The 24,803-nt window shown below is 41.1% G+C and overlaps 1 protein-coding gene across 3 annotated transcripts in view; it reads right to left on the bottom strand.

Moving 5' to 3' along the window:
* Positions 1–23,749, bottom strand: part of si:dkey-40c11.2 (drebrin-like protein A) — a 50,369-nt gene extending 26,620 nt beyond the window's left edge. For all 3 annotated transcript variants that reach the window (XM_061672259.1, XM_061672260.1, XM_061672262.1), the window contains exon 1: positions 23,397–23,749. In XM_061672259.1, the coding sequence (XP_061528243.1) occupies positions 23,397–23,488 (92 nt within the window). In that variant the 5' untranslated portion in view covers positions 23,489–23,749. The remainder of the gene's footprint in view (positions 1–23,396) is intronic.
* Between the last annotated feature and the right edge of the window lie 1,054 nt (positions 23,750–24,803).

The raw sequence follows: 24,803 nt of genomic DNA, 5'->3' as shown, positions 1-24,803 counted from the left end.
ACCACGGTGCAGGCTGAAGTACAACATTGATCATGTTAGTGTTCGTTAACAAGCACATATTTAAAGTTTGATAACAGAAGTACATGCAAGGAAGCGAGCAGCTTTCCAGCTGTCAGTCAATAGACTTTGCACCCACTTCATGATCATTCCTCGGTCAATAAACATAGTCAAGCAAATTCCAAACTGCATTCTGCAGGAGTCTCTCACAAGTTTAGCTAATCTCATGTTTCCAGAGATCAGCCATATAAAAAAAAAAAAAAACACACCACTAACATATTACTTAAAAACATCCAGAATTAGGACTCCAATGCACTTTTACTGATCTTCGCAACTCGAAACATTCCAGGTCACTGCTGACAAGCAGCCATGGTCGGTCATGGTCAGAGGTCAGCATGCTTCTGAGGGAGTCTTAAATCCATGTGCGCGTTCTCCGCCCACAGTCAACAAGCTTGTGCATGAAGACAATGTGATGTTGGGGACCAGTTATTCTCTCAGAGTCAGATCTGAAAATACTTTCTCTGGGGGGCATTTATCTTCAAAAACCAAAATCTAATCCCTTACTTTAATTTAGGATGGATTTACTACACATAATACGCTTCAGCGACACAGCAGCACAGTGAGCATGGTGGCTAGCACGTTTGCTTCACAGGTCGGCGGTTCAGGGTTCGGCTCCGGCCTTCCTGTGTGGGGTTGGATGTTCGCCCCATGCTTGTGCGAGATTTTTCCGGATACTCCGGGTTCCTCCCACATTCCAAGGGAATGCATGTTAGGTTAACTGAACACTCTAAATTGTCCATAGGTGTGAATGGTTATTTCGTGCCCGATGATATGATTGACTGGCAACCGACCCAGAGAGTGTACATTAGCTCTCGCTCAAAGTCAGCTTCAGCTATAGAAAATTGATGAATGGATGGTTAAGTGAGACTATTAAAAAAATAAATATTCCCTTATGTGTGTGCGTGTGTGTGTGTATGTGTTTCTTCAAATGTGTCGTGGTCGTGTAGACAGTAGAAAAGCGCATGGAATCTTATATCCTCACATTCAAATTTGAGCATATGTGAATAAATTATTATTTTTTTTCTATGAGGACATGGAAAAAAATTTCTAAGCTTTTTTTTGTCTCTGACAGTGACAAAATAAATATGTCATCATGTATCTTGGTCCAGTAATGTAGATGTAAAGCATGCTCGAAGATGATGGTAAAGAAATTGTAATGTAATGTAATGAACAAGCATGCAAGAAAAATCCCAGCAATAAATCAAATATATCCGTTTCTTCGGTGTTATATTACTCCAACAATGGATTATGTAAAAATTTGGTGTCAAATTGAATTCTGCTGAGCAGATTTAAAGCCCTGTATTTACATAAAAACAGCTGTTGTTTAGTTTTTATGCACCACCAATAACTAGTGTCATTACTGTGACAATGCAACTTAGAAAATCTCCCCCCAAAACACAGAATAATGTAAATGTAGCTTTGCTAATGGGAAAAACAGAGTCATCTGTGTACTCCAGCCATGCAGCTTTAGACTGAGCCAGCTATGACCTCAGAGGAGAGGAAGAAGAGAAGAGGGAGAGGCCAAAGTGAGGAAAACACCATGATGTCATTGTCTTAACATCAATAATACATTAAAACATGAAATGTGTGCATGCATGGCTACCACCGTAAAACCCTTTCGAGCAGCCATGAACAAAAAAACAAGCACTCATCTCAGTGAAAAGAACAAATACAGTTCACAAGCACGTGCACACAGTGAAATGTGAACCATGATCCAGCAACAATGAGGATAGTTTGTTTTGGACGAAGAGAGCCCCTGTAATGTCCATGTAATGCACACTGCCTCTATACCATTTCAAGACAAACATAACAGAAACATATGATGAACTGTAGTACTCGTGTAGGCATGCAAAACAAAACAAAAAATGTTTCTCTGCATATAAAGAATTTGCAAAAATAATATTTATGGGCCCCGTTGTGCTTGTTGCCCATAAATAACTATTACTTTTCCGATCTCCATCACCATATGTATTTAATCCATCCTTAAAACTTACATCAGCACAAGTAAAGCAATCCTTGTGCTCAAACTTCATAATATATATTTCTTTATGACAGGAAATCCTCCAGGTTCACCCATATGATTCATTCATGTCATATGTGCCAGCAGGGGAAGAAATGAAAGGTCTGTAGTTATTGATTGATTATATGTACATGAAAATAAAGGCGTGAAAATACATGGCAGTCCATCACATCTAAGCGCATCATTCATTCACTCCAATACTTTCATAAGGCAAGAAACCATATTCGGTAACTTAAACTGGAAAATGGACACAACATGCCAAAACAAAATGTTTATATTTATACTTGAATATAATACCTTTCCAAAATTTCCCATCTTAAATTCCCCTGGAAATTACGTGAGATTTTCCACTCCCAGAAAACCTATACAGCAGTGACGACATTTGAAATTGACAGTAACATAAATTTTTATCATGGTTTATTGGTGAACCGTAAACACACACACTGACAGAGCTGTACATGTCCCTTGGCTATAGTGTCAGAGCTATAATTGAAAACAGTGCTTTCGTATCCCATGTGTAAATGTGGTTTATATTTTTAATTATATCAACCTTTTTTTTTCCTATTAGGCGTTTATTCCTCCCATCTCACCCTTAAACCTGGTCACCCCTCAGCTTTGGTTTAGCACAGACCTGAGATCCCAGTGCTATTTTTAGTCTTTAGTCTACCTCGCTGTCTTGTGTTTCAGTCTGAGACATCCCCAACGGCACAGAGTGCTCAATTCCTCTCTCCAAACATGGGCAAATGAAGTCCTGCCAAACTCATTGCCTGTCTTTCCTCTTTTTGTGCAGTGTGTTACTCATGTAATACCCCCTGTGACTCATATAGTGTAGTGTCTATGTGGCAAGCCCAGCAACACATGCATTCCTCTGTCTGGATGACAGAGAAATACGCTATGAGAAATCTGAAGAGTAAACTCAGCCAACAGAGGAATGGTGCTGACTTATTGGTGAGTATAGACAAAAATATTTTTTTCTCAATCGTTGTATGAAACTATGTTTGAAAAATATGAATGATGAACTTATAAGCCCTAATACCAATGAAGTTGGGACGTTGTTCAAAACAAATAAAAACAGAATACATGATTATTTTGTACCACGAGTGAATCTCGCTACCTGTGACCTGCCTCATTATCACGACCCAGCAGTATGTGGCTAGTGTCAATGACTGTATCTTTTTCACGAGGGTGCACCACTGCCACAACATTGAATACAATATGTAGGAGTGAATAAAACTCAGTGTTATCAATATAACCCAAAACAATTAATAAATGCATGCATAATTAAAAAAATTATATTTGATAATTTATCAAATATGGATAATCATAAATCTTTTTAAGCATATGAAAATATGAATGTAAGAAAGTTATGGGTGCGTAGAAGACTTTCCCAGATTTTTGTCGTCGACTTTGGGGGTGCGCATTATACTCGAGAGCCTATTGTACATAAGAAATTATGGTATTTTGGTCCAGGGAGACCATATGCATTGTTCCAAGTTGTTCCTAGTGACGGCTGTATTTTGTTGTTTTGATTTTTTTGGTTAAATTAATTTCCTTTGACAATTGAAAATTTAACAAAAATTACCTTTGCATTATGCTTTTATCATGGAGTGTTTTACTATTTTCAACAGGGCCTAATTGATTTTTGCATTTGTATTGCAGTTATAATAAAAATAAAAATAATAAATTACAGATTAGGCACTTTCTAGGCACTCAAAGACACAATTTTATGCATTATGTATTAACTCTTCAGTCACACCCTGGTACTGGTATCCTACTTGTGTAGCGACAGCTGCCCGGGGACAGTCTGATGGAACCGTGGCTGCCATTCTGCACCTACAGCCCCTCCGACCACCACCAAACATCCAACCACTTTCATTTGTGGGCAATTTGGGTTAAGTGTCTTGCCCAGGGACACGACGACGACATGCGCTCGGCGAGGTACGCTTACTTATTGTGCCACCCCGCCCACAGTTAATAATGTAAATATTAAAAAACAAAAAACATTAACAAAATTGATTTACAGTGACGACATATTTTATGATTTGTTATAATAATTAGTACAATATAAACCCATAATTCGAACGCGGAAAAATTGCTTCAAAATTTGAACAAAGTTGGAGATCATTAAAGAACGGATTGCTGCACTGATTAAGTCCTTCATAGTGAATAATAGCCATGTTACTTTATAATTTGTTAGTTATAAAGCACATTTTGCACACTCATGAAAAACTGATGTACAGTAATGATCAAACTTAATATCTATCCGTGTCAAAGTTAGTCATTTTCTATCTGCTTCTTTCATTCTCCTGAATGAGCTGATGAAACGTGGCTGTCAAAACGTTGCTGCCAACAGATAATGAAGTTTATGTGAAAACCTCTGCCAAAGAGCTGATCCACTTCAAGTGAGTGACAGCAAGAAAGGTTGCTAAGGGGAGAGAGAGAGAGACAGAGAGAGAGAGAGAGAGAGAGGACGAGTAAAGAGTGTTGTGCCTCGTAGCATTGAGTCAGGTGCGCTGCAAAGAGGGGCTGAAAACACAGTAGTCCGCCACTGTGGACTCCCAAAGGACAACTCAAAATGATCATGAAACATATTTCAAGTTAGTAAATGTTGATGTGTGTTTGTGTATGATTTAGTAGGAAATTATAAAAAGTAAAAATAAAAAAATTAAGACAATCACAATTAACTCATTCACTGCCAGTCATTTTCAAAGAGGAGTTCCTCATATTGATAGCAATTTTAGAGCGGTATGAATGATCTTCACCCAAAGATACGCGTTTCTGATCAACAAGCGGAGAAAAAAAAAGCTTTTTGTTAAAAGACACAAGCACCAGCAGAACAGTGACTTTGATGCTATTTTTTGCTTTTGTGACACCTGACACATTAAAACAACAAAAACAAGTCTGAATCAGGGCCTTTGGTGGCAAAGTAATTATTTACAGATATACAACTAAGAAACGTGCAGTGAGTGACGCAAGCAAGGTTCGAGTGAGGGTTTTTTACATGGAGTTCACCCTTACGCTCATGAACCGAGTCATATTTTCTTACGATCATGACACACATTTTCTACGACCTACTCATACTCTGTTTATCCTATACACATACATAATCTGTTCAAGTCTGAGGTGCCTGAACGAGTCCCACTTCCAACCTGTTGGTATTTCTCGTTGACGTGACAAGCCGAGATTCACCGCCTAATCTTTATTTTCTGATGAAAAGCTGTGATGGTCTCCAATGCAAAATGATAATGAAAATGCCGCCATCAACAGTGATTTACAAACCTGAATTTGACAGACAAGTTGCGCTCATCTTGAGACTCTTTTCATGCCTACCCATTAAAAAACGTACTATATAATATAATGTATACATCGGAGGGCAGGGATTCCAGCTGACAAAAATAATTGTCCACAACAGAATGAGTTACAGTGGACTGACTGCACAGTCTCACTCAGCTCAGTCATTTCCATTCAGAAAATTATTTTCCACAGGAGCTTCTGCAACCCCACAGGTCAGATATAAGCAGCCATGTATTTTAACACCATGAAAAGGCTCATTCATTTGTATTGATTTGAATATGAAAACAGACTAATGACAACTATGTAAATAAATTTTAACTACTGTATACTGTACGTGTCTCTATGACCCACAAGAGCTGTGGTCCACCCACTGATTCACAGTGACTTATATGCATGACATATAGACTGGGTGGAGTACATAATATCGTCCACTTGAGATGATTAACAGACCACAGAGGCTATTTGAGGAGAATGGTAATTTTTGGGTGGGGCAGGGATTACAAAATTGCTGCAAGATTGTAAGGAAGAAAACTGCGCGAACAAATCTAAATTGTATAATATTGAGCTGTGTGGGCTATAGTATTGAAAGGAAAGGCTTGTCTGGAAAATTCTGTGTTTAAGAGTGGACAAAGAAAACAAATAAGTCATTAAGTGTCTGCCAAGATCCAATGACAGCAGAACAGCCCTCTTGATGCTGAGACAGGCGGAAAACACAGCGGGGGAGCGAGGCAGGAAGATTGCATAGTTCGAATACATGCCATTTTTTGAATGTCTTCAAACATGCTGCCAATACAGATGAGATAGACAAATATTTATACTTACAGCTTAAAGTCAGGTGACCAATTGTGAGGCTGTGCATGCCAAGCTGGAATGTTCAAACGGTGGCGCTTGTGTTTTAGTATTGGGTTATAAACCTCTGTTAACGCAGAGGTCGGTTATTGTATAAGAGAAGCTCCACATGGACCAATTAGACAGCTAACACATTTCTTTCTGAGTAATCTAATGCTAAACATGGCATATCTGGTTTTAAGGCAGAATTGACCACTCTGTGTGTGAGTGTGTGTCAGCATTTTAGACAGGATTAAATAAAGCTGGCTAATTCAACATGAGGAAGCTGTCCAGACTTTTCACATGTAAAACGATGATAAGAAAGTCAAAGGTCACTCAAAAATAAGTTAGTCTGGAGCCTACTGTACAATAGTAGTTGAAGCTACTGTGTTCAAATTTGACATTTCTGGTCATATATGCATACAAATTAATGTTATATAGCGCTGGTTTTCCACTAAAAAGTACCGGCTCAGGTTCACTTGCCTCTGTTTTGGATGGTCTATAGTACAGCGAAACCCATGCTTGCGTTGGACGTATCGGTTGGAACGAGACATGCAAACAAACAACAACAATGGAAGTGAACGAGGTACTCCTGTATTTACTTCTCAGCATGTGACTGTTAGACACGGCAGGGAGACAAAAAACATTTTTTGCAGTCAACAGTAATGCGATGAAAGTCGAGTCGACTAGTCTGTGATGTCATTGGTATTTTTTCAGTGCAATGGTGTAAGCATAGCAGCCCGTAACTGGGGATGATAATAAATTTGAAACTTGAAACCTTTTTTGCAGCATGGACTGCTTTTACATGAAGGGATTTGTTAGTATTTTTGATGGATGACATAGAAACGAACTCAAGGCTTTCAGTTGTGTGGTTGATAATGGACCACACAACTTCTCGGTTCTCTTCCCATTTTCTGCATCTCTGGGACTGAAGTTGCCCTATTGGTTAAAAAGCTCCTTGTGGCAAGAACCCCGGCATGGATGAGATCTGCAAGACTTTGGATGTTGTCGGATTGTCTTGGTTGAAACATCCCAGCAGCATTATATAACATATTGTGGACAGTTCCTGTGGATTGTCAGAACACCATAATGGTCCCCCTCTTTAAGAAGGGAACCGAAGAGAGTGTTCCAACTACCGGGGAAATCAAACAACTCAGTCTGCTTGGTAAGGTATCTTTGAGGGTGCTGGAAAGGAGGATCCGTCAAACAGTCAGGAGGGGCAATGAGGGGGAGATCATATCAGAAGGGCTGTATTCCTGATGGGCTCCACAATGAGAGAAACAAATACCAACAGAAGATGGAAGTATGTAAGTAGGGAAGCTGACAACAGAGTGAATTGGGTGGCTGGGTCCAACTGTTCTTTTGCTTTTAAATTGAGGAGAGCTTGTGAGGATGGGAGGGAATCGCTGAGTAACCAGCACAAATGACAGTCATTAGACACATGTAGCATCAGAAACATACTGTAATCTATAGTTTAAGTCTCATTGCAGTATGTTGTACGTGGTTGTTTATTATTTTAAAACTGACTCAGAATGAAATGATTGATATTGCTTTCACGCCTTCTTTTTATACCATGGCCACAAACATGGTCCAATCTGCCCGGCATCCATATTTGAGACATAGAAAGCCTTGTTATAACATGGAAAACGGAACATGGAAAATGTTGGATCTTGATCAGAACATACAGGGTCGGATGGGAACGTACTGACATCCGTGGTAGAGTGCGGGCCAATCTGTAGTATGCCTTAAAGACTCCAGGACTCAGCCACCCACAGTGGTTGACTTATTTTTACACTTGAATGGTTGTTCATGTACACATGTCCCTGTACACGTAATAAAGGTTTTAAGTGATAGTTTGACTTGTGAAACAGATTAGTGACGCCTTGAGACACGAGTTTAATTCATTGCGTGAACATGCTCATTAATTAAAATCACTCGCATCTAAAATCTTCTTTCCCCATTGAAATGAATAGAAATGCAATTAATCTGTCCCAGTATTCCAAAAAAAAGCAGCAAAGCCGAAAACCATCGTTGAATGGCTGTGATCTTCGATCCCTCAGGCGGCACTGCATTAAAAACTGGCACCATTGTGTAACGGATATTGCCACATTGGCTCAGGAACACTTCATAAAAACAATGTCAGGTAACACAGTTACTACATCTACAAATCATCTACAAATGCAAGTTAAAAACTCTACCATGCAAAGCGAAAGCCATATATCAACACCCATCAACCCGCCAGCTTCTCTGGGCCTGAGCTCATCTGAGATGGACTGAGGCAAAGTGGGAAAGTGTGCTGTGGTCAGACATGTCCACATTTCAAATTGTTTTTGGAAATCATGGACGTCGTGTCCTCCGGGCCAAAGAGAAAAAATACCATCCGATTGTTATCAATACAAAGTTCAAAAGCCAGCATCTGTGATGGTATCGGAGTATGTTAGTACCCATAGCATGGCAACTTACACATCTGTAAAGGCACCATTAATGCTGAAAGCAACATACAGGTTTTTTCCCTGCTTATTTCAGCAAGACAATGAATGCCAAGCTACATTCTGCACGTGTTACAACAGCAGTCCAGACCTGTCTCCCATTGACAACGTGTGGCGCATTATGAAGCATTAAATCTGACAACAAGAGACCCCGGACTGTTGAACAACTGAAGTTCTACAGCAAGCAAGAATGGGAAAGAATTCCATCTAAAAAGTTTCAACAATTTGTGTCCTCAGTTCCCAAATGCTTATTGAGTATTGTTAAATTACATTAATTGGAACTGGAGTTTGTATACAGAATTAAAAATAATTAAAACAAGTTTTGTTACTTTGCATCAACTGAAAAGCCATTGTGTTGCTGCCCACCTTGTCCACTTGGGGGTCAGTATAAGACAGTCAGACGGATATACTGTATATGGATGTCTGTACAGAAGTTTCAGTTCATCTCAGCTTATCTGAGCTCCTCAAAGAGGAAAAAAGAATATATGACTGAGTACTGTTATTGTCTAAATGTGTTGCTGCACCGTTTATGTTCGGTACTAAAAAAATTTACACATTTTTATTTTTCCCTCTCTGGAAAAACTGTGCAGTAGAGTACAAAAGTATACAGAGTCATTTGTATGAAGTCTACCTGTATTTAAATGCACTCTAAAATTAAGCAATAGTCCAGCCAGACATGAAATTAAAATTATTTATTTTTATGCCCAGTTATACTGCTGTCATCAGCAGATTTCTAACACTATTCATTTGTTTTTAATCAATCTGTTATTTTACACCTATTTTTTAACATATGCAGTATTAGTAGTATTCCTATATTTGAGTGTATTAGTTAAAGTAAAATATATTGTTGTGTTCACCTGAAGTTTGTCCCTTCAATAATGCCATGGCTCTCTCCTCTGTTGCGACATGCATTCTTTCGTCACATTCTGAAGTGAGATACAGTAAATGCAGGTGTGTATTTGTGTGTGTGTCCTCATTCATAGTTATCATACAAAAAAAATAAATCAATAAAAGTATGTAACACTCTGGGCTGCTCCGTGTGTGTTCTGATGGGTTATATTTACCGTAAAATATGTGCTAATCTTATTAGCATGTCCATCCAGGTGCCTTTGCTTGTCACTTATTAATATTACAGTTGAATGACATATCAATACACTAACACTGACTATTACGCATTGTACAATTGTACATTGCGATGAGAATGCTCAAATGATATCTTGTGCGGCGGCACGGTGGACGACTGGTTAGAGCGTCAGCCTCACAGTTCTGAGGACCCGGGTTCAATCCCCAGCCCCGCCTGTGTGGAGTTTGCATGTTCTCCCCGTGCCTGCGTGGGTTTTCTCCGGGCACTCCGGTTTCCTCCCACATCCCAAAAACATGCATTAATTGGAGTCTCTAAATTGCCCGTAGGCATGACTGTGAGTGCGAATGGTTGTTTATTTCTATGTGCCCTGCGATTGGCTGGCAAACAGTTCAGGGTGTACCCCGCCTCCTGCCCGATGATAGCTGGGATAGGCTCCAGCACGCCCGCGACCCCAGTGAGGAGAAGCGGCTCAGTAAATGGATGGATATCTTGTGCAGCCACAGTTCAAATATCAGTTGTTTAAAGACTAACAAACACGCCTCCCATTATATGTTAATCTTAGCACTAAGATAACGGACCAAAGGCTAAGTTATGGGTTTGTCTTAAATACACTACATGAAATTCTGAAATTTAATTTTGTTTAGTTTGACAGTAAACTTGAACTGGGAGAGGCATAAATAAGGGTGAAAGCCTGTTGCTTATTGTGAAGTGAGTTGAGTTGACTCAGACTTCAGTGGCACCATACAATGTTGCTCAAGGCACTACTGTACTTTACTTTTAGAAATTGTCTTGATATCAGAAGGTCGACCTACGTCCTGCAGCAGAATGTGTTCAACAGCAAAGTATCTTCAAGGAAAAGAGGAGGGGAAGGAGTGGGGGGATGAAGAAGAAATGGTGGATGAGTGGGAGAAAGGAAGAGGAGAAAGGAGTGATTAACTCTCTGAAATTGCTTCTGGGATTACACTGGCATTTCCTGTACGTTGTCCCACACTGAATACACACACACACACACACACACACACACACACACCCTCTAAAATTGGATCATTAAAACATCTTATCTTTAACCATTTCCATATAAACAAACATGTCTTCATTTCTCCTAAACTTAATCTTTACTTCCTTGTAACTCCTCCACCTGTGCTCTCCTCCTCCAGTTCTTCACATTCTCTGACGACCACCCAGCATTTCTTCTCACATGTGGTCCTTTTCTCCGTATCTTTTACTGAAGTGTGCATTCATTTTATGACCCTTGCCAATGTCTGCTCTCATTGAATTTGCCTTAACAAACAACCTAATGTTCCCACTTGGGTCGCCATGACAACAGGGACCCTCAATCCCTCCTGGTCCAACCCACTCTTCCCACCAGCAGCAAGTTAAGAAACAAGACTACACGGAGACACCAGTCAAGTTTGATTTTGGCGCATGATGATGGCATGAGGGTGACCCTTTGTAACCATGGCGATGCGAGAGTGAGCCTGTTAAAGCCACTTGTGATGGTGATAGTAGACAAATGAATGTGTCCTTGCTACTAACAAACTCAAAAGTTTAATCAAATGTATCTACTACTTGTTTAGTTTCAAGGGTAAACAGAACAAAAAAAAGTATATACTACTTGTTTAGTTTCAAGGTTAAACAGAACAAAAAAACTGCCCCCCTGTATAATATAATAAAAAGGTAATTAGTGTGACATTATTTTATCTGTTCATCTATTTAATTTCTGTACCGCTTATCCTCACTATGGTGAGCTGGAGCCGATTCCAGCTGACTTTGGGTGAGACACGGAGCATACCATGGACTGGTCGCCAGTTATTTAGATGGCACTTTTAGAGCAGCAATTTACGGCGGATTACAAGGAAAAGCTGGCCATCTTCCGCTCCTACTGCAGTAAAAAGATTGCCGGCAAACACATCCAGCCCAACCACATCAACATGGACGTCTTTCGATCACTTTCGACATCCCTATGAACCACACTGTAGAGAAGAAGGGGACCACCACGGTAGCGATACGCACAACGGGGCACGAGAAGTCGCCTTTTACTGTTGTGCTTGGTTGCCATGGTAATGGACAGAAACTGCCACCTATGGTGATTTTTAAGAGGAAGACGCTGCCTAAAGAAAGGTTTCCAGCCGAAGTCATCGTCAAAGCCAATCAAAAGGGCTGGATGGACGAGGAGAAAATGAGAGACTGGCTCAGTGAGGTGTACGTAAAGAGACCGGATGTTTTTTTCCACGCGTCACCGTCCCTGTTGATCTCTGACACATGCGCGCCCATCTCACAGCTGCGATGAAAAACCAAGTGCAACTAAGACTGGGAGGCAACGCCGGGCGAGTTACGCCACCATATGTGAATGGATTGTGGATGCTTGGGCTAAGGTATCTGCTTTGACTGTTGTCTGAGCTTTTGCGAAAGCCGGCATCATTCCTGAACAGCCCCCGGCAACAAGACTGACTTCGACAATGACGAGAGGGAACCCGGCGTGTCTGTTGGAGAACTTTCCCAGCTGTTCATTTTAAATACAGAAGATGAGGACTTTGATGGATTTGTGGATGAGGATTGATCAAAAATAACGTGAGTACATTGTTAAATACTTCAATAAAGTACAAGCGAACTCAGTTTTGCTCCCGCTGCCTTTTTAAAAACATTGTTTTAGCATGCATGCATGCTACCGTATGTTTTAAGCTAGCGTATGTTTGCGTACTAGAGTGGCTCCAACTACCGGAGACAAATTCCTTGTGTGTTTTTTTTGGACACACTTGGCAAATAAAGATGATTCTGATTCTGATCCCTGCGCCCAATAATATGGTGCGCCTTATGTATGTGTTAAATACAGTATTTTGGAGGGGGATTTCACTGTGTGAATGGATGACTGAGAATAAAGTTCAGTTAACTTGGTCTACAGTACTGTGCAATAGTCTTGGGTCACCACTACCTTCAATGTTGTAATGTGTTTCTGCCACAGTAGCCATTTGACACAGTAAAACAGTAACTAGTAGGAAAGATAGAGGTAAGCACCCCATTCATTTTAGGTTTTAGAGAGGCAGGTTCCTAAAACTTCAATTTGCTGTATAATTTAATTTTTGGTTCTTTTCAATTTATCAGTACTTCATTTGTATAGTACCTTTCATACTCAAAAAAGGAACACAAAGTGATTCACAGAACAGGTAATTGAAAAAGAACAACAACAAATCAACTCGACCAACCCCCAGTCTCTGACCCAACCCCCTTCCCTGGGCCATCTCATGTGTAAAAGCAGTTTTTCTTTTGATTTAAGATGACAACGTGGCTGATGAGCCATGGATGAGACCAGAACAATGTGGATGGTTTTCCTTCATTTTTTTTTAGATAACTTTGTCATGCACAGTCTTCGGAGTGCTCCAGAGGTATGATTCACGGTATACTGCACAAGTATGTATGTACGATTTGACAAACAAAAATGCCACAGTGATGTCTGATACAAGAGGTGTATAAAACATTTGGTCTTTACAAAGATAATCACCAATAAACATCAATAGAAGTAGTGTCAGCAGTTGTTTATTACTTCCTTACTCCACTCCTGGAAGCCATTAATTACCATTTCTACTGTACTTTTCAAACTCACCTGTATGTGTCCTTGCATCTCTTCCCCACTTCCTATTGCAAATGTTTTTTTAAACCTTTCTAATCAGTAACAGAGTTAAAAACTTATTTTTTTTGTTTCCTAGTTTTGTATATGTGCACTAGATTCTATCTTTGGAGGACACTGCAGTGAGGACAGAATCTTTGCAATATCACATTTTTGGTCAGAGACGCCATAAAGAAGTCATAACAAAAGAGTTTGCATGCACACATACACATCCACACTCAAAGACATTTTTATTCTCCTGCCAATGTTTGGACAAACTGTACCATCAAAATAAAATATAGACAGCAATAGCCAATTGGCAAGTTAGATAAGTTCATTCTCTATCTACATGAAAGTAAATGAAGGTTTTTTAACAGAGGGCCTCAGCCACTGTATTGCACTGCAAAAGGAAAGTTATATGTTATAGCACTGGTGTCAGCCTAAAATGGCAACATGTTCTCATTGGCAAATAGTACAATGTCGAAAACAGAATTAGGTTGTAACATGACATTCAACCAGCAGCAATGTCGACGAGTACGTACGGGAATCTACGCTTTGACAGCGTTTTCGGCTCAGGGGTGAAATTTCATATTTTTTCACAAATCGATTCTATTGTTCAGTCCCCATGTTGTCTTTTGTTTTTACACATTGAGAGAGGAAAAAAAAAATTAATCAAGCAAATCTCTTGGACACTTGAACTGTCTGAGAAGTGTTGTAAAACTACACCTTTTCCTCACTCTCCAGGAGTCTTGCGGTATTATGTTGCCTCAAGATTGAAACTCAGGATGTTTTTAGACAATAACGAGTGAAAATAGTTACATTAGACACATTTGAGTAAGCCTGTTTTGTTAGAAATGGACAGCTGGAATGCTTCGGTGCAAAAGGAATGGCTCAGCCACAAAGATAAGTGCATACGTTTAATTTCAGCCTCTTAGACTGCTTAGTCAGCCCATTGTTTTATTTATTGCATTGTGGCTTTACCTTTGAAAAAGAGTGATGGAAGATGATGTAACCACAGTCGTTGGGCTTTTGTGAAGTAGTAAAGGCTTTTTGTCTAGTTGGAGGGGCCGGTGTGAGAACAGACTTTGATGTGGACGGTTGGCGCTGGCGTGTCCTACCATTTTAATCAAGTTCAGCGTTATAAATTCTCAATTAATTTAGTGTCACATAGTGACATGAAAAATGCTCTTATTTTCAATATGGCAAAGAATGTGATTTTCACCATTTTGCAATTTATTGTGCGAGTTGATCACTCCCCTCCTTGAGCCATCACCTTATCGTGGTAGAGTGGTTTGTGTGTCCCAATGATCCTAAGAGCTAAGTTGTCTGGGGCTTTATGCCCCTGGCAGGGTCACCCATGACAAACAGGTCCTAGGGAGGGACCAGACAAAGCACGGCTCAAAGACCCCTTATGATGATGACAAACGATGGACTTGGTTTTCCCTTGCCCAGACTCCTCAGCCTCCCTGGTAAGGTCTATTCAGGGGTGCTGGAGAGGAGGTTCCGTCGGGAAGTTGAATCTCAGATTCAGGAGGAGCAGTGTGGTTTTCGTCCTGGCCGTGGAACAGTGGACCAGCTCTACACCCTCGGCAGGGTCCTCAAGCGGCCGAAATGAGTTTCCTCCGCAGGGTGTCCGGGCTCTCCCTTAGAGATAGGATGAGAAGCTCGGTCATCCGGAAGGATCTCAGAGTAGAGTCGCTGCTCCTAGATGAGGAGCTAGATGAGGTGGCTGGGGCATCTGATTCGGATACCTCCCGGACGCCTCCCTGGTGAGGTGATCCGGGCATGTCCCACCGGGAGGAGACCCCGGGGACGACCCAGGACACGCTGGAGAGACTACGTCCTTCGGCTGGCCTGGGAACGCCTCGGGATCCCCCCGGAAGAGCTGGATGAAGTGGCTGGGGAGAGGGAAGTCTGGGCGTCCCTGCTAAAGCTACTGCCCCCACGACCCGACCCGGAAAAGCGGTAGAAAATGGATGGATGGAGTTGATCACGGTCATTTGTGTTGTGTGTTCAGCCCACAGACAATCAACACACACACACAATAACCATAAGGAGCCATGTATGATTTGTCCTGAGACCTACCATTATACCATACACCTTCATCTCGAGAGTCCAGATGAATGTAATTAGTGTCTAAGGTGGCACCGAACGCAGTTGTTTAGTGATTACTGCTGCCTCTATTCTCCCACTTTAAATAAACTGACATTTATATAACAGCTATTACAGCCATCACTCATGCTGAATAGACGACGGAGCTCCATCTTGATCAATGACGTAGTGCGCATGTCTCACGGCTGTTCCGATTAAATGTAGTGCACAACATATATACACCCGATCGGCATTGATAACGTCACATGCAAAGAGTTGACCAGAGATCTTCAGTCGGAATTATTTCAATCGGGATGACAAAAATGCCTCCATGTAAATCTGGCCGGCTACTGTGTGGTTGGTCCGCTGAAGACGATCCCTTCACCTGTCAATCTAACATACTGTACGTTGATGTGCGATGTAGTCAACTACTGGCTGAATAACGTGTGCCACTGAGGTTATGCTCAATAAACAGTTAACGTTCCCGTGTTTGTGTTAATTAGGGACTAACACACACACACACACACACACACGCACAGCAACTAGGAAAGGCGCTGCCGTTTTTTAAACGACATCGCCGCAGTGGAGCAAGCTGTTTAGCTCCTTAACTTGCTAGCCCGCTTAGCTCGCGGCAGGGCTAGTGAACAAAGCAAACAGTTAACTTTCCCTTAAGTGTCTCTGTTGTGTGAAACTACGCACTGCACATGGAGCAAGGCTGTGGAGTATTGGATTGAGCCAACACTGGCAAGAGTGTACTGGTCCTCCGGCGTTTCATGAGTCCACTAGCGGCTAATGACACAGCCGTCCACCTCTGTCGGCTCACTGTGTGATCCGCACGCCGGCTCACCACAACAACGACAAATTATCGAGTCCGGAAAAAGTATTGTCCATTTTATTTATCAAACAATAAGTCGATATAGTAATTATAGTAATAGGCCTACGCACCTTCTAGTTGTTGGTATGAACTAAAGCCCTTGAAACACAAGTTCACAACTCTGTATTAAATGTCAAATAAATATTCAGTATTGCCCCTGTTGGTTCTGAAGGACTGCTCCATGTGTTCAGTACATGTAATTAAATGAGTTAGGCTTAATTAATATTCAATCATTCTATTAATTATGATGATTTTTTTTTTTCATAAATCCTCCTAAATGTTGAACAAGAACATGTTACACCAACAAACTCCATGATTCCAGAGTCATACGATCAGAAAGATAGATTTCGACATGTCGGCCTTTAAGCAAAGAGTTTAGAATCAGACACCAGCTCCAGTGTCACATGTGTCACCCCTGACAGGTGGATTTATAAGGAAGTGCCAAAAAAGCGGAACATGCACAAGGATGTTTTTGTCACTTCTTCTTCTCTGCACTTGGTTCCCCCTCGAGTGAGGAAATCACCTGTATGTGTGCACGCTAACCCACTGATGTTACTGTGTTTTGCCTCCCTCGCAGGTGTGTGTTTATCTGATCTGTAACTTTATACCGACTCATTTTTAATCATGCATGAACACGTGGAAAATCTGGCATGTGAACACCTGAGTTCAAAGAGAAGCTCCAATGTTAGGGCGCCATCACTGGAGACAGGAGGACAAAAGAGGCCAGCACCTTTTGTGTTGAATCCATGCATGGGGATGATCAATAAAAGATTATTTATGAGTGTGTGCATGATTAATAGATTCGACAGGGTTGTCTTACATCATGGAGCGCTGGACAGGTGGAATAACAATATATTGGTTAGTGGACTCACGTAATGGAGTACTCGATACACTGGCCTTATTTTATCTTCTTCTCAATCCAAAAACAATAATAGGCAAATTTGTATTACCTTTTTTACACTATTTAAGCTACTATCTTTACATGGTGAAGAATTAGCTGGGGGGGGAAACAATGGTGACTTCAAATCTGAACGAGAAGCAGAAAAAAAGAAGAATTCATGGATCAACCCATAAAATTCAGACAATAATTACATGGGTTCTTCATTGGCCCAGGCACCACCTCTCAACAAAGTTTTGTGGAAATTACTTAACTGCTTTCTTCACTGTATTGCTAGCTAACAAAAAACAACAATGAAAACGCAAAGATTGTTGCTAAATATGTCGCTTTTATTTATTCTGCCATTGCCTGACTATAAAAACCGGGACACTGTGAAACACAAGTGCGCCCCAAGCCATGTGTTTGTATTGTAAAAAGAAAGCGTGGCAGCGATCACATCACAGTTGGCTCGATACAGCCCCCTGCACCCATTTGTGATGAATACCAGGTCAAACTAATCAGTGGCCTCAAATCAGCTTAGCACTGACACAATACTGCAAACATTTCTCTCAGCTGATTCACACATACGCACATTTTTTTATGACTGGCTAATCTGGCATTGAAGTGAGTGGTTTACACTTGGCAGGCGTACGTCTTTATTGGCTGCTCTGTTAAAAATTAATACAATCTGCAAACCAAACTGCCTTCCCAGGAATTCCAGAGACATGGAAAGTTGAAGACATGGAGCTGTTTGAAGTTTGAGCACTCACGTTTAAGCACTGTGTTCATACAACGCAACTATATTGGCTTAATACATATAAAGTACAGACTCACAGGCCACATTATTTTAATGATATCCAACGCAAGGTTTTGCTTTCAGAAAAGTAACTACGATAGCACGATACGATACGATAGCAGACCTCCAACAAAGGCCGAACTGTTAACAAAACCATTTGAGAATATAGCTACACAGCTGGAAATGACAAAAATAAACATACATGCTAAAGTTAGCTTACCCTGTTGCTAGACCTTAGCTCTGGACACTGCAATATTACCCTGCAGTCTCCGCTTTGCTGCTGTGGTCCATTTTCTTCCTAACCTCAGTCTCCTCGAGAATAAAACTAGTTTCCCACAACCACCTGTACGTTGTCGTTTGCTCGTGTTCTTCCCTTTGGTACTACTTTTCCAGAGGAAAACCGAAGGGGAAAGTCAAGCATTAGAAAAGCAGCATCCGTTAGCTAGCTCCTCCTTGGTTAGTGAAGTAACAAATGGAGAGAGGCTGCCATTTTGATTCAGGGGTGCGCTGTACAATTAATTTGCTTCATAACAATAACCAGTTTACATGCAGACTTTTTTGTCATTCCGTTTGAAGATCTCTGGTCAACTTTTTACATATGATGTGAACTATTCCGATCTGCCATTTACATGTGCCACTACGTTTAATCAGAGCAGCCTATTTACAGACATGCACAGATCTATGTATGATATGTATGTATGATATATATATATATATATATATATATATATATATATATATATATATATATACACATCACGTGATTTATCAAGATGGAGGTGAATCGTCGATTTAGCACAGCAGTGCTGTAGTTTTTACCCTTTCATTAAAGCAACAGCTTGATAAAAACAAGTTATAGCTAGTTAAAAACATCTCCATCACAGACCAGCTCTGGTCGGAAGCCGTCATATTTTTAAAGTGGCACTAAGTAGGCCCAAAGAATGGCATGTAAATTCGACACACCCCAGAGAAGAGTCATGTTAACAAGCCTGCCAAACTTGAAAGAATAAAACAAATTGCTAAGTCCATAAAATCAGGTTTCAAAACTTGAATAATAAGGGCCACCTCTCAGCTCTCAGACGCTGTGGGTGTGATGAATGGATGCGCCAAAAGCAATCAAACATACCGAGGGGGTGATAGCTTATACACGTTAGGAGGCTCAACTTCCAAACTGAATATTGTGGACTTTAATCGTAAAAATAAGCACACAAGTCAATTTACCCTCGTTGTTGGTGACATAATGTCACAGCCGAACACGGCACCCGACGACAGCGGGTAGGAGGAAGCCCAGGTAGTTAGACAGTCGGCACTGCCCCATTCACTCGTATCAAGTTACCCACGAAGCCCAGTTGTCCCTGCTGAAAGTTTACAAAACTATCACTCGTAAAATGCGCGCGGCAGAATTGGCCGGTGGTAGTCTTGATGTTCAGCTCGCCATCTGCAATTCTTTAAAAAGTCAATCCATCTCTTTTTTATTTCCTCATTTTTTGGGAGCTTAAAAAAACATCACCGAGCTGTTCTGTGAATTGAAGCATTCAGCGAAGATGCATTTTTGTGGCCATCGTTAGTTTGCTAACTGCAAAATGGAGTGGTAAATGGGCTTTGTTATGGAATCTGGGGTCCTAATCCGATTCTAATCAGAATACATGGCTCCACGTACACCAGGCTACTGTGGCAGTGGATAAATTCTTCAACTTTATCTGCCTTTCAACCAACAATTAGTAGGTTATTCATTCACAAAGAAATTGGTGGTTATACTGTATACAGTAGGACCTTAACTTGTGAGCTTAATCCACTCCATGACCAAGCTCATAACTCAATTTACTCATATTGTAAATAAGTTTTCCCCATCGAAATGAATTGAAATGCCATTAATGCATTCCACCCCCCCCCCCTCCCCCAAAACACTATTTTTTTGTTATGTTTAAATATTATTTTTTAAATTTAAAACACGAAGGGCATTAAGCTTAGGGTACCTTAACTGCTCCATTTTTTTCATTTTTTTTTTTCAAAAACTAAATTATAAAATGGGCCCTCGTAAGTCAAGGTGCAACTTTGTTTTCGTATGCTAAATAACTCCAACAGAAACATACCCTTGATCTGGCTGGAGGTAAGAATTCCAAGAACATGCACATCAAATAATTACTTCTCAACTAAAACTTACAAGTATCCAACCTAAGGAAACTGTTTTCATTACCCCAAAAAGCTTTTGTCAGTCCGCTTGTCCTCATTAGGATAGCAGGTGAGCTGGAGTCGATCCCAGCTGACTTTGAGTAAGTGGCGGGCTCCACACTGGAGTGGTCACCAGCTAATTACACGGCCCATATTGACAAACTGCCATTCACACTCACATTCACTCCCATGGACAATTTAGCATACGTTTTTAGAATGTGGAAGAAAACACACACAAGCAAAATCCAAAAAGAAGGCTGAAACCGGGATTGGAACACTAAACCTCATTACGTCAGATGTGCTAACCACTGGGCCTAACACAAAAACAAAACCTACACTATTTCTGCATTCATTTAATAGATAGGTCATGCATTGGCAAAGGAAGAATCCATTATGATTATGCTCCATTGGTTTACAATGTGGCGGCACGGTGGTAGACTGGTTAGCACATCTGCCTCACAGTTCTGAGGACCGGGGTTCAAATCCCGGCCCCACCTGTGTGGAGTTTGCATGTTCTCCCCGTGCCAGCGTGGGTTTTCTCCGGGTACTCCGGTTTCCTCCCACATCCCAAAAACATGCGTGGTAGGTTGATTAAAAACTCTAAATTGCCCGTAGGTGTGAACGTGTGTGCGAATGGTTGTTTGTTTATATGTGCCCTGCGATTGGCTGCCGACCAGTTCAGGGTGTACCCCGCCTCTCGCCCGAAGATAGCTGGGATAGGCTCCAGCACGCCCGCGACCCTAGTGAGGAGAAGCGGTACGGAAACTGGATGGATGGTTTAGAATGTGGAATTGAACATACCCCGTTCCTCATTTCTCAGTCATTAAATAGTGCAGGTGTACCTAATGAGCTGTCCTCTGAGTTTATATAAAAGATCATTGATGAGACTCCAGTCGATCCATTGTGAACAGCAGCAGCATATGTGAGACCATCCCGTGTCATAACCTGAAGCCTGGCCACCTGACACCTGCACATCACCATGGTGACACATCAAAACAACACCCAGCTCTCATTCTGTCCCACGCTCTCATCCCGTTTTGTTTTGTTTTTTTCTCACATTGAATCCAGCATTCCCAGCAAACACACAGCTTCTCCTCACATGCATCCACTGTTTTTAATGGCCAAAAGTAACCCAAATTACAAGTTGTCTCTCAGCCCAGACCTGCAGAACATGTGCGCTTGTGTGGGAGTCAAGTATGAATGACGTCCACCTCTGTTTCATCTCCCTCCTTCCTCCTCGTCATTCCATGACGTTATGCAGACTCGAGCTGCATGAATGAAACTTGACGAACTCAAATCTGAATGGGCTGGGATAAAAAAAAAAAAAAAGTCTCCCACCCAGTCCCAATGTTTTAAGTTTCCTTTCTTTAGAGCATTTTGGGATCATCTTTTTCCTAGTTCCATGTCCCTCATCATGTTGGTGGGTGAATCCCATGAAGCATTTGTATAATGATGTTCCAGTCAGCCTCTCATTGGATTGTTTGGCTTACAATCTGCCACATGTCAAACAATCCCATGTACATAAACCTCTCTAATATGCCCAGAGGACACAATGTCATGAGTCATCTGTCAAACCAGACACAATGGCACACTGTACTTGTTTCTGTATGGGAGTGTATCTAGGCAATGCAATACTATCAAAGTAAGACACACTACCATTAATTGGTCTAGAAGCGCTTATAAGTATTACATTAAAACACTAACCACAGATATATATATATATGAAAGTGAAAGTGAAAGTCCTTTTGTCCAATTTAGAGTTCAACCTAAATTGTTCAGGAAATGTCCGCTTATACAGCTGCACGCGAGTTCAAGCAGTCATCCACGAGAAGTCAGCATAATGTGTGCGACCTCAATTCAGACTCTTGTTATTAAGCTTTTAATTCCCTTTTTGCTGCACTTCTCCAAAAGAAGAAGCCGCATTCTTAAATGTGAATACACACAAGAAGTCACAGAAGTGGTTCACTTTTTTTTTTTACACTTGAAAGACAATAAAGAATGTTTAAAAAAAAATGTGTGAGACATTTGACTTTTATCATTCTTCCAAAAAGTAAAGGACTTGGTGTTTTGTGTGTTGATGTAAACAGTGGCTAACTTATTTTTTAAGATTATTGAGGCGTTACTAAAATGGCCTTTTATGATGATTACTGTTTGGCTGATTTTGACCAAGTATTTGCAATGGGAATAACTGTTTCTAAATGCAAGCAAGAGTGTCCCAGAATGGATTCTGTTTGTTCGATGTTGCACTGTACTTCCACCATTTTTTTATTGGATTTAATCTTTCAGAACTGTTTCGTTTTTAAACATTTGCTGAGGTAGAATTTGTATTTAACTTGTATGTGCAGAATGGAATCATTATTTAGTTTATGTCCAGTTTTTGTATTTTCTATACTGAACCACGATGTTAATTTGTTCAAACTGTGCATCACGTTATAGTGGCTTACAATAATATTACATATACATTTTAGAAATAACACCTCTGTCTTGTTTTTGATGAATACTTGGGCCTACTGCACTAGTGAATTTGAATATTGGTTATAATTGTGGTAGTTGGAGCTATGTATTTTTTTTTATTCAGGTAGTTAGTGTAAAAGCTTTGATAAACACTGCTCTAACTGATCTGACCAGTTGGTTCAAGTGCACTTAATGTAGTGATAGGGAGGTTCTACATCAACTGTATTCATAAAACTGTAATGCACTGTAGGTTCATTGAACTTCGCTTGTTTTCAGCATGAATTACTAAAATTGCAGCATGGGATCATCAGGTTTGTGTGTCCGCTTAATCCAAGTATGCCCTCATGAAAGAGAGAGCGAGCGGAAACCTGATCACGGTAGCGAAGAATACACGCCTCACGTTACCTTTGGGGAGAGGAAAATTGGGTTTTACATTTTGGGGGTGGGGGGCAACGAGTCATGCAGTTGGCTGCGTTCTGCGTGCGTAATGGACGACCATCACCTCCTTTCGTCGCACACTCACAAAGGGGAGCCAAGAAGCTTTGATGAACTCAAAAGTGTCTACAAAGAAATGTAGGACAATGGAGTTGTAAAAATAGCTCACGTAGCGTGCACCGTCTTGCACAGCAGCACTTTTGCTCATTGGATTAATGAAATAAAGCCTCCATTTACGCAACAGCCACCGTAGACGTCAGTAAACATGAAACTTCGACTTATAACACCAAAGAGTTTGCATTTAATTAAACAGAAAGTTACCAGTTAGTGGAGGAGCGATGGTTGAGGATGTCCTCCTTGGCCGTGAGCAGTGACAGGCTGTAGGTATCAAGGTTCACCGTTTGCCTGCTCATGGTGCCTTCAAGTGTCCACACCTCTTCCCGCTGGTTCGTCCCCTACTTGTGCTCGGGGTGCGACTATTTGCTGGGAAGACCCACAGCGGAGGAAAAAAAAACAACAACAACAACCACGGCCGTTCTCAGTGGAGAAAAACAGGACGAAAAGAGTCCACGGAAGGCTTAACACGCGGGTTGCACGCAACGTGGGCTCAAGTTTCAAAGCGGAAAGATCCGTCGTGCAGGCTCTGCGTCCTCCCAGCGTGGAATTGGATGAGACTGGTGTGCACACTGGGCTTTGTGCAGAGGGGGGGGGGCAGCGGAATAAGTTTGCAGTTAAAAGCCCCACCTCCTGTTGAGTGAGTGGAAAGCGTAATGACTTCACTGGCTGGGTCACACCGTGCACGCAGCCAACCTTAATACGGTGTCAGCAGCATACTTTTTTTTTCTTGCAGCACTTTGTGGAAGTTGTCGTCAAATTGTACTCATTGGATTTGAATAGCAATGCTAAATCACAGCAAAGGCTAAATAGGAAATAATGGAACTTTAAATAATCTGTTCGAATAATGTGTTGTTGTTCAAAACAACAACAACATCATTAACTGTCGGGGAGAGTCGGGTAAAATGAGCCAGTGGGGAAAGTGACCCAATGAAATTGAGCATGTGACTAAATATTTATCTGTGAAAGTAAGGGTCACATGGCAGAAGTGTTTAATGCCAATGGTCCAAAAAACGTTTTTCACTCATGAACGTACATTGACTCTATCATAAGGTTCATGGTGATTGTGTAAATACTGAAGTGCATTGTTTAAAATGTGTTTTATACATCTGCTAGGATATCTGAACTGCGAAATTGGGTGCTAAAGCTGGCAGAAAAGTGCACCATTTTAGCTATTGGGGTTAATAAATTTAGCATGGGGTAAATTGGGCCGGTGGTACAAGTTACAACTGCATTGGCCAGCAGTAGAAGGGGGATGGTGACAACCTCGAGGCCAAGTTTTTGGAGAAAACGCAAAGCTGGATATCGTCAGCCAAGCTTACTTTCAAAGAAAAAGATGTAGCCTTCTTTTCCAGAATTGATTTCATTGCCAAAACTACCCAAACCTCACACAGTTGGGGGCACAGCAAGAAGGAACAGCCGTTTGCATTCTCCTGCAACTTAGACAAGTGGAATGTAGAGTAAGTAGGGAGTGCGGGGTAAATGGATGGAGATGATGGATGAAGAGATGAGAGGAAGGCGTTTGGAGAGGCAAGGGAGTCAGAAAAAGGATGGATGATGAGGATGAAAGTCATCCATTTCATCTTTTAAAGCATTCTCAGGCCTAATGAAGGA

Source organism: Phycodurus eques, chromosome 3 (assembly GCF_024500275.1).
Source record: "Phycodurus eques isolate BA_2022a chromosome 3, UOR_Pequ_1.1, whole genome shotgun sequence".
Taxonomy (NCBI): Eukaryota; Metazoa; Chordata; class Actinopteri; order Syngnathiformes; family Syngnathidae; genus Phycodurus; species Phycodurus eques.
This window is presented reverse-complemented; position numbering and strand designations above follow the sequence as displayed.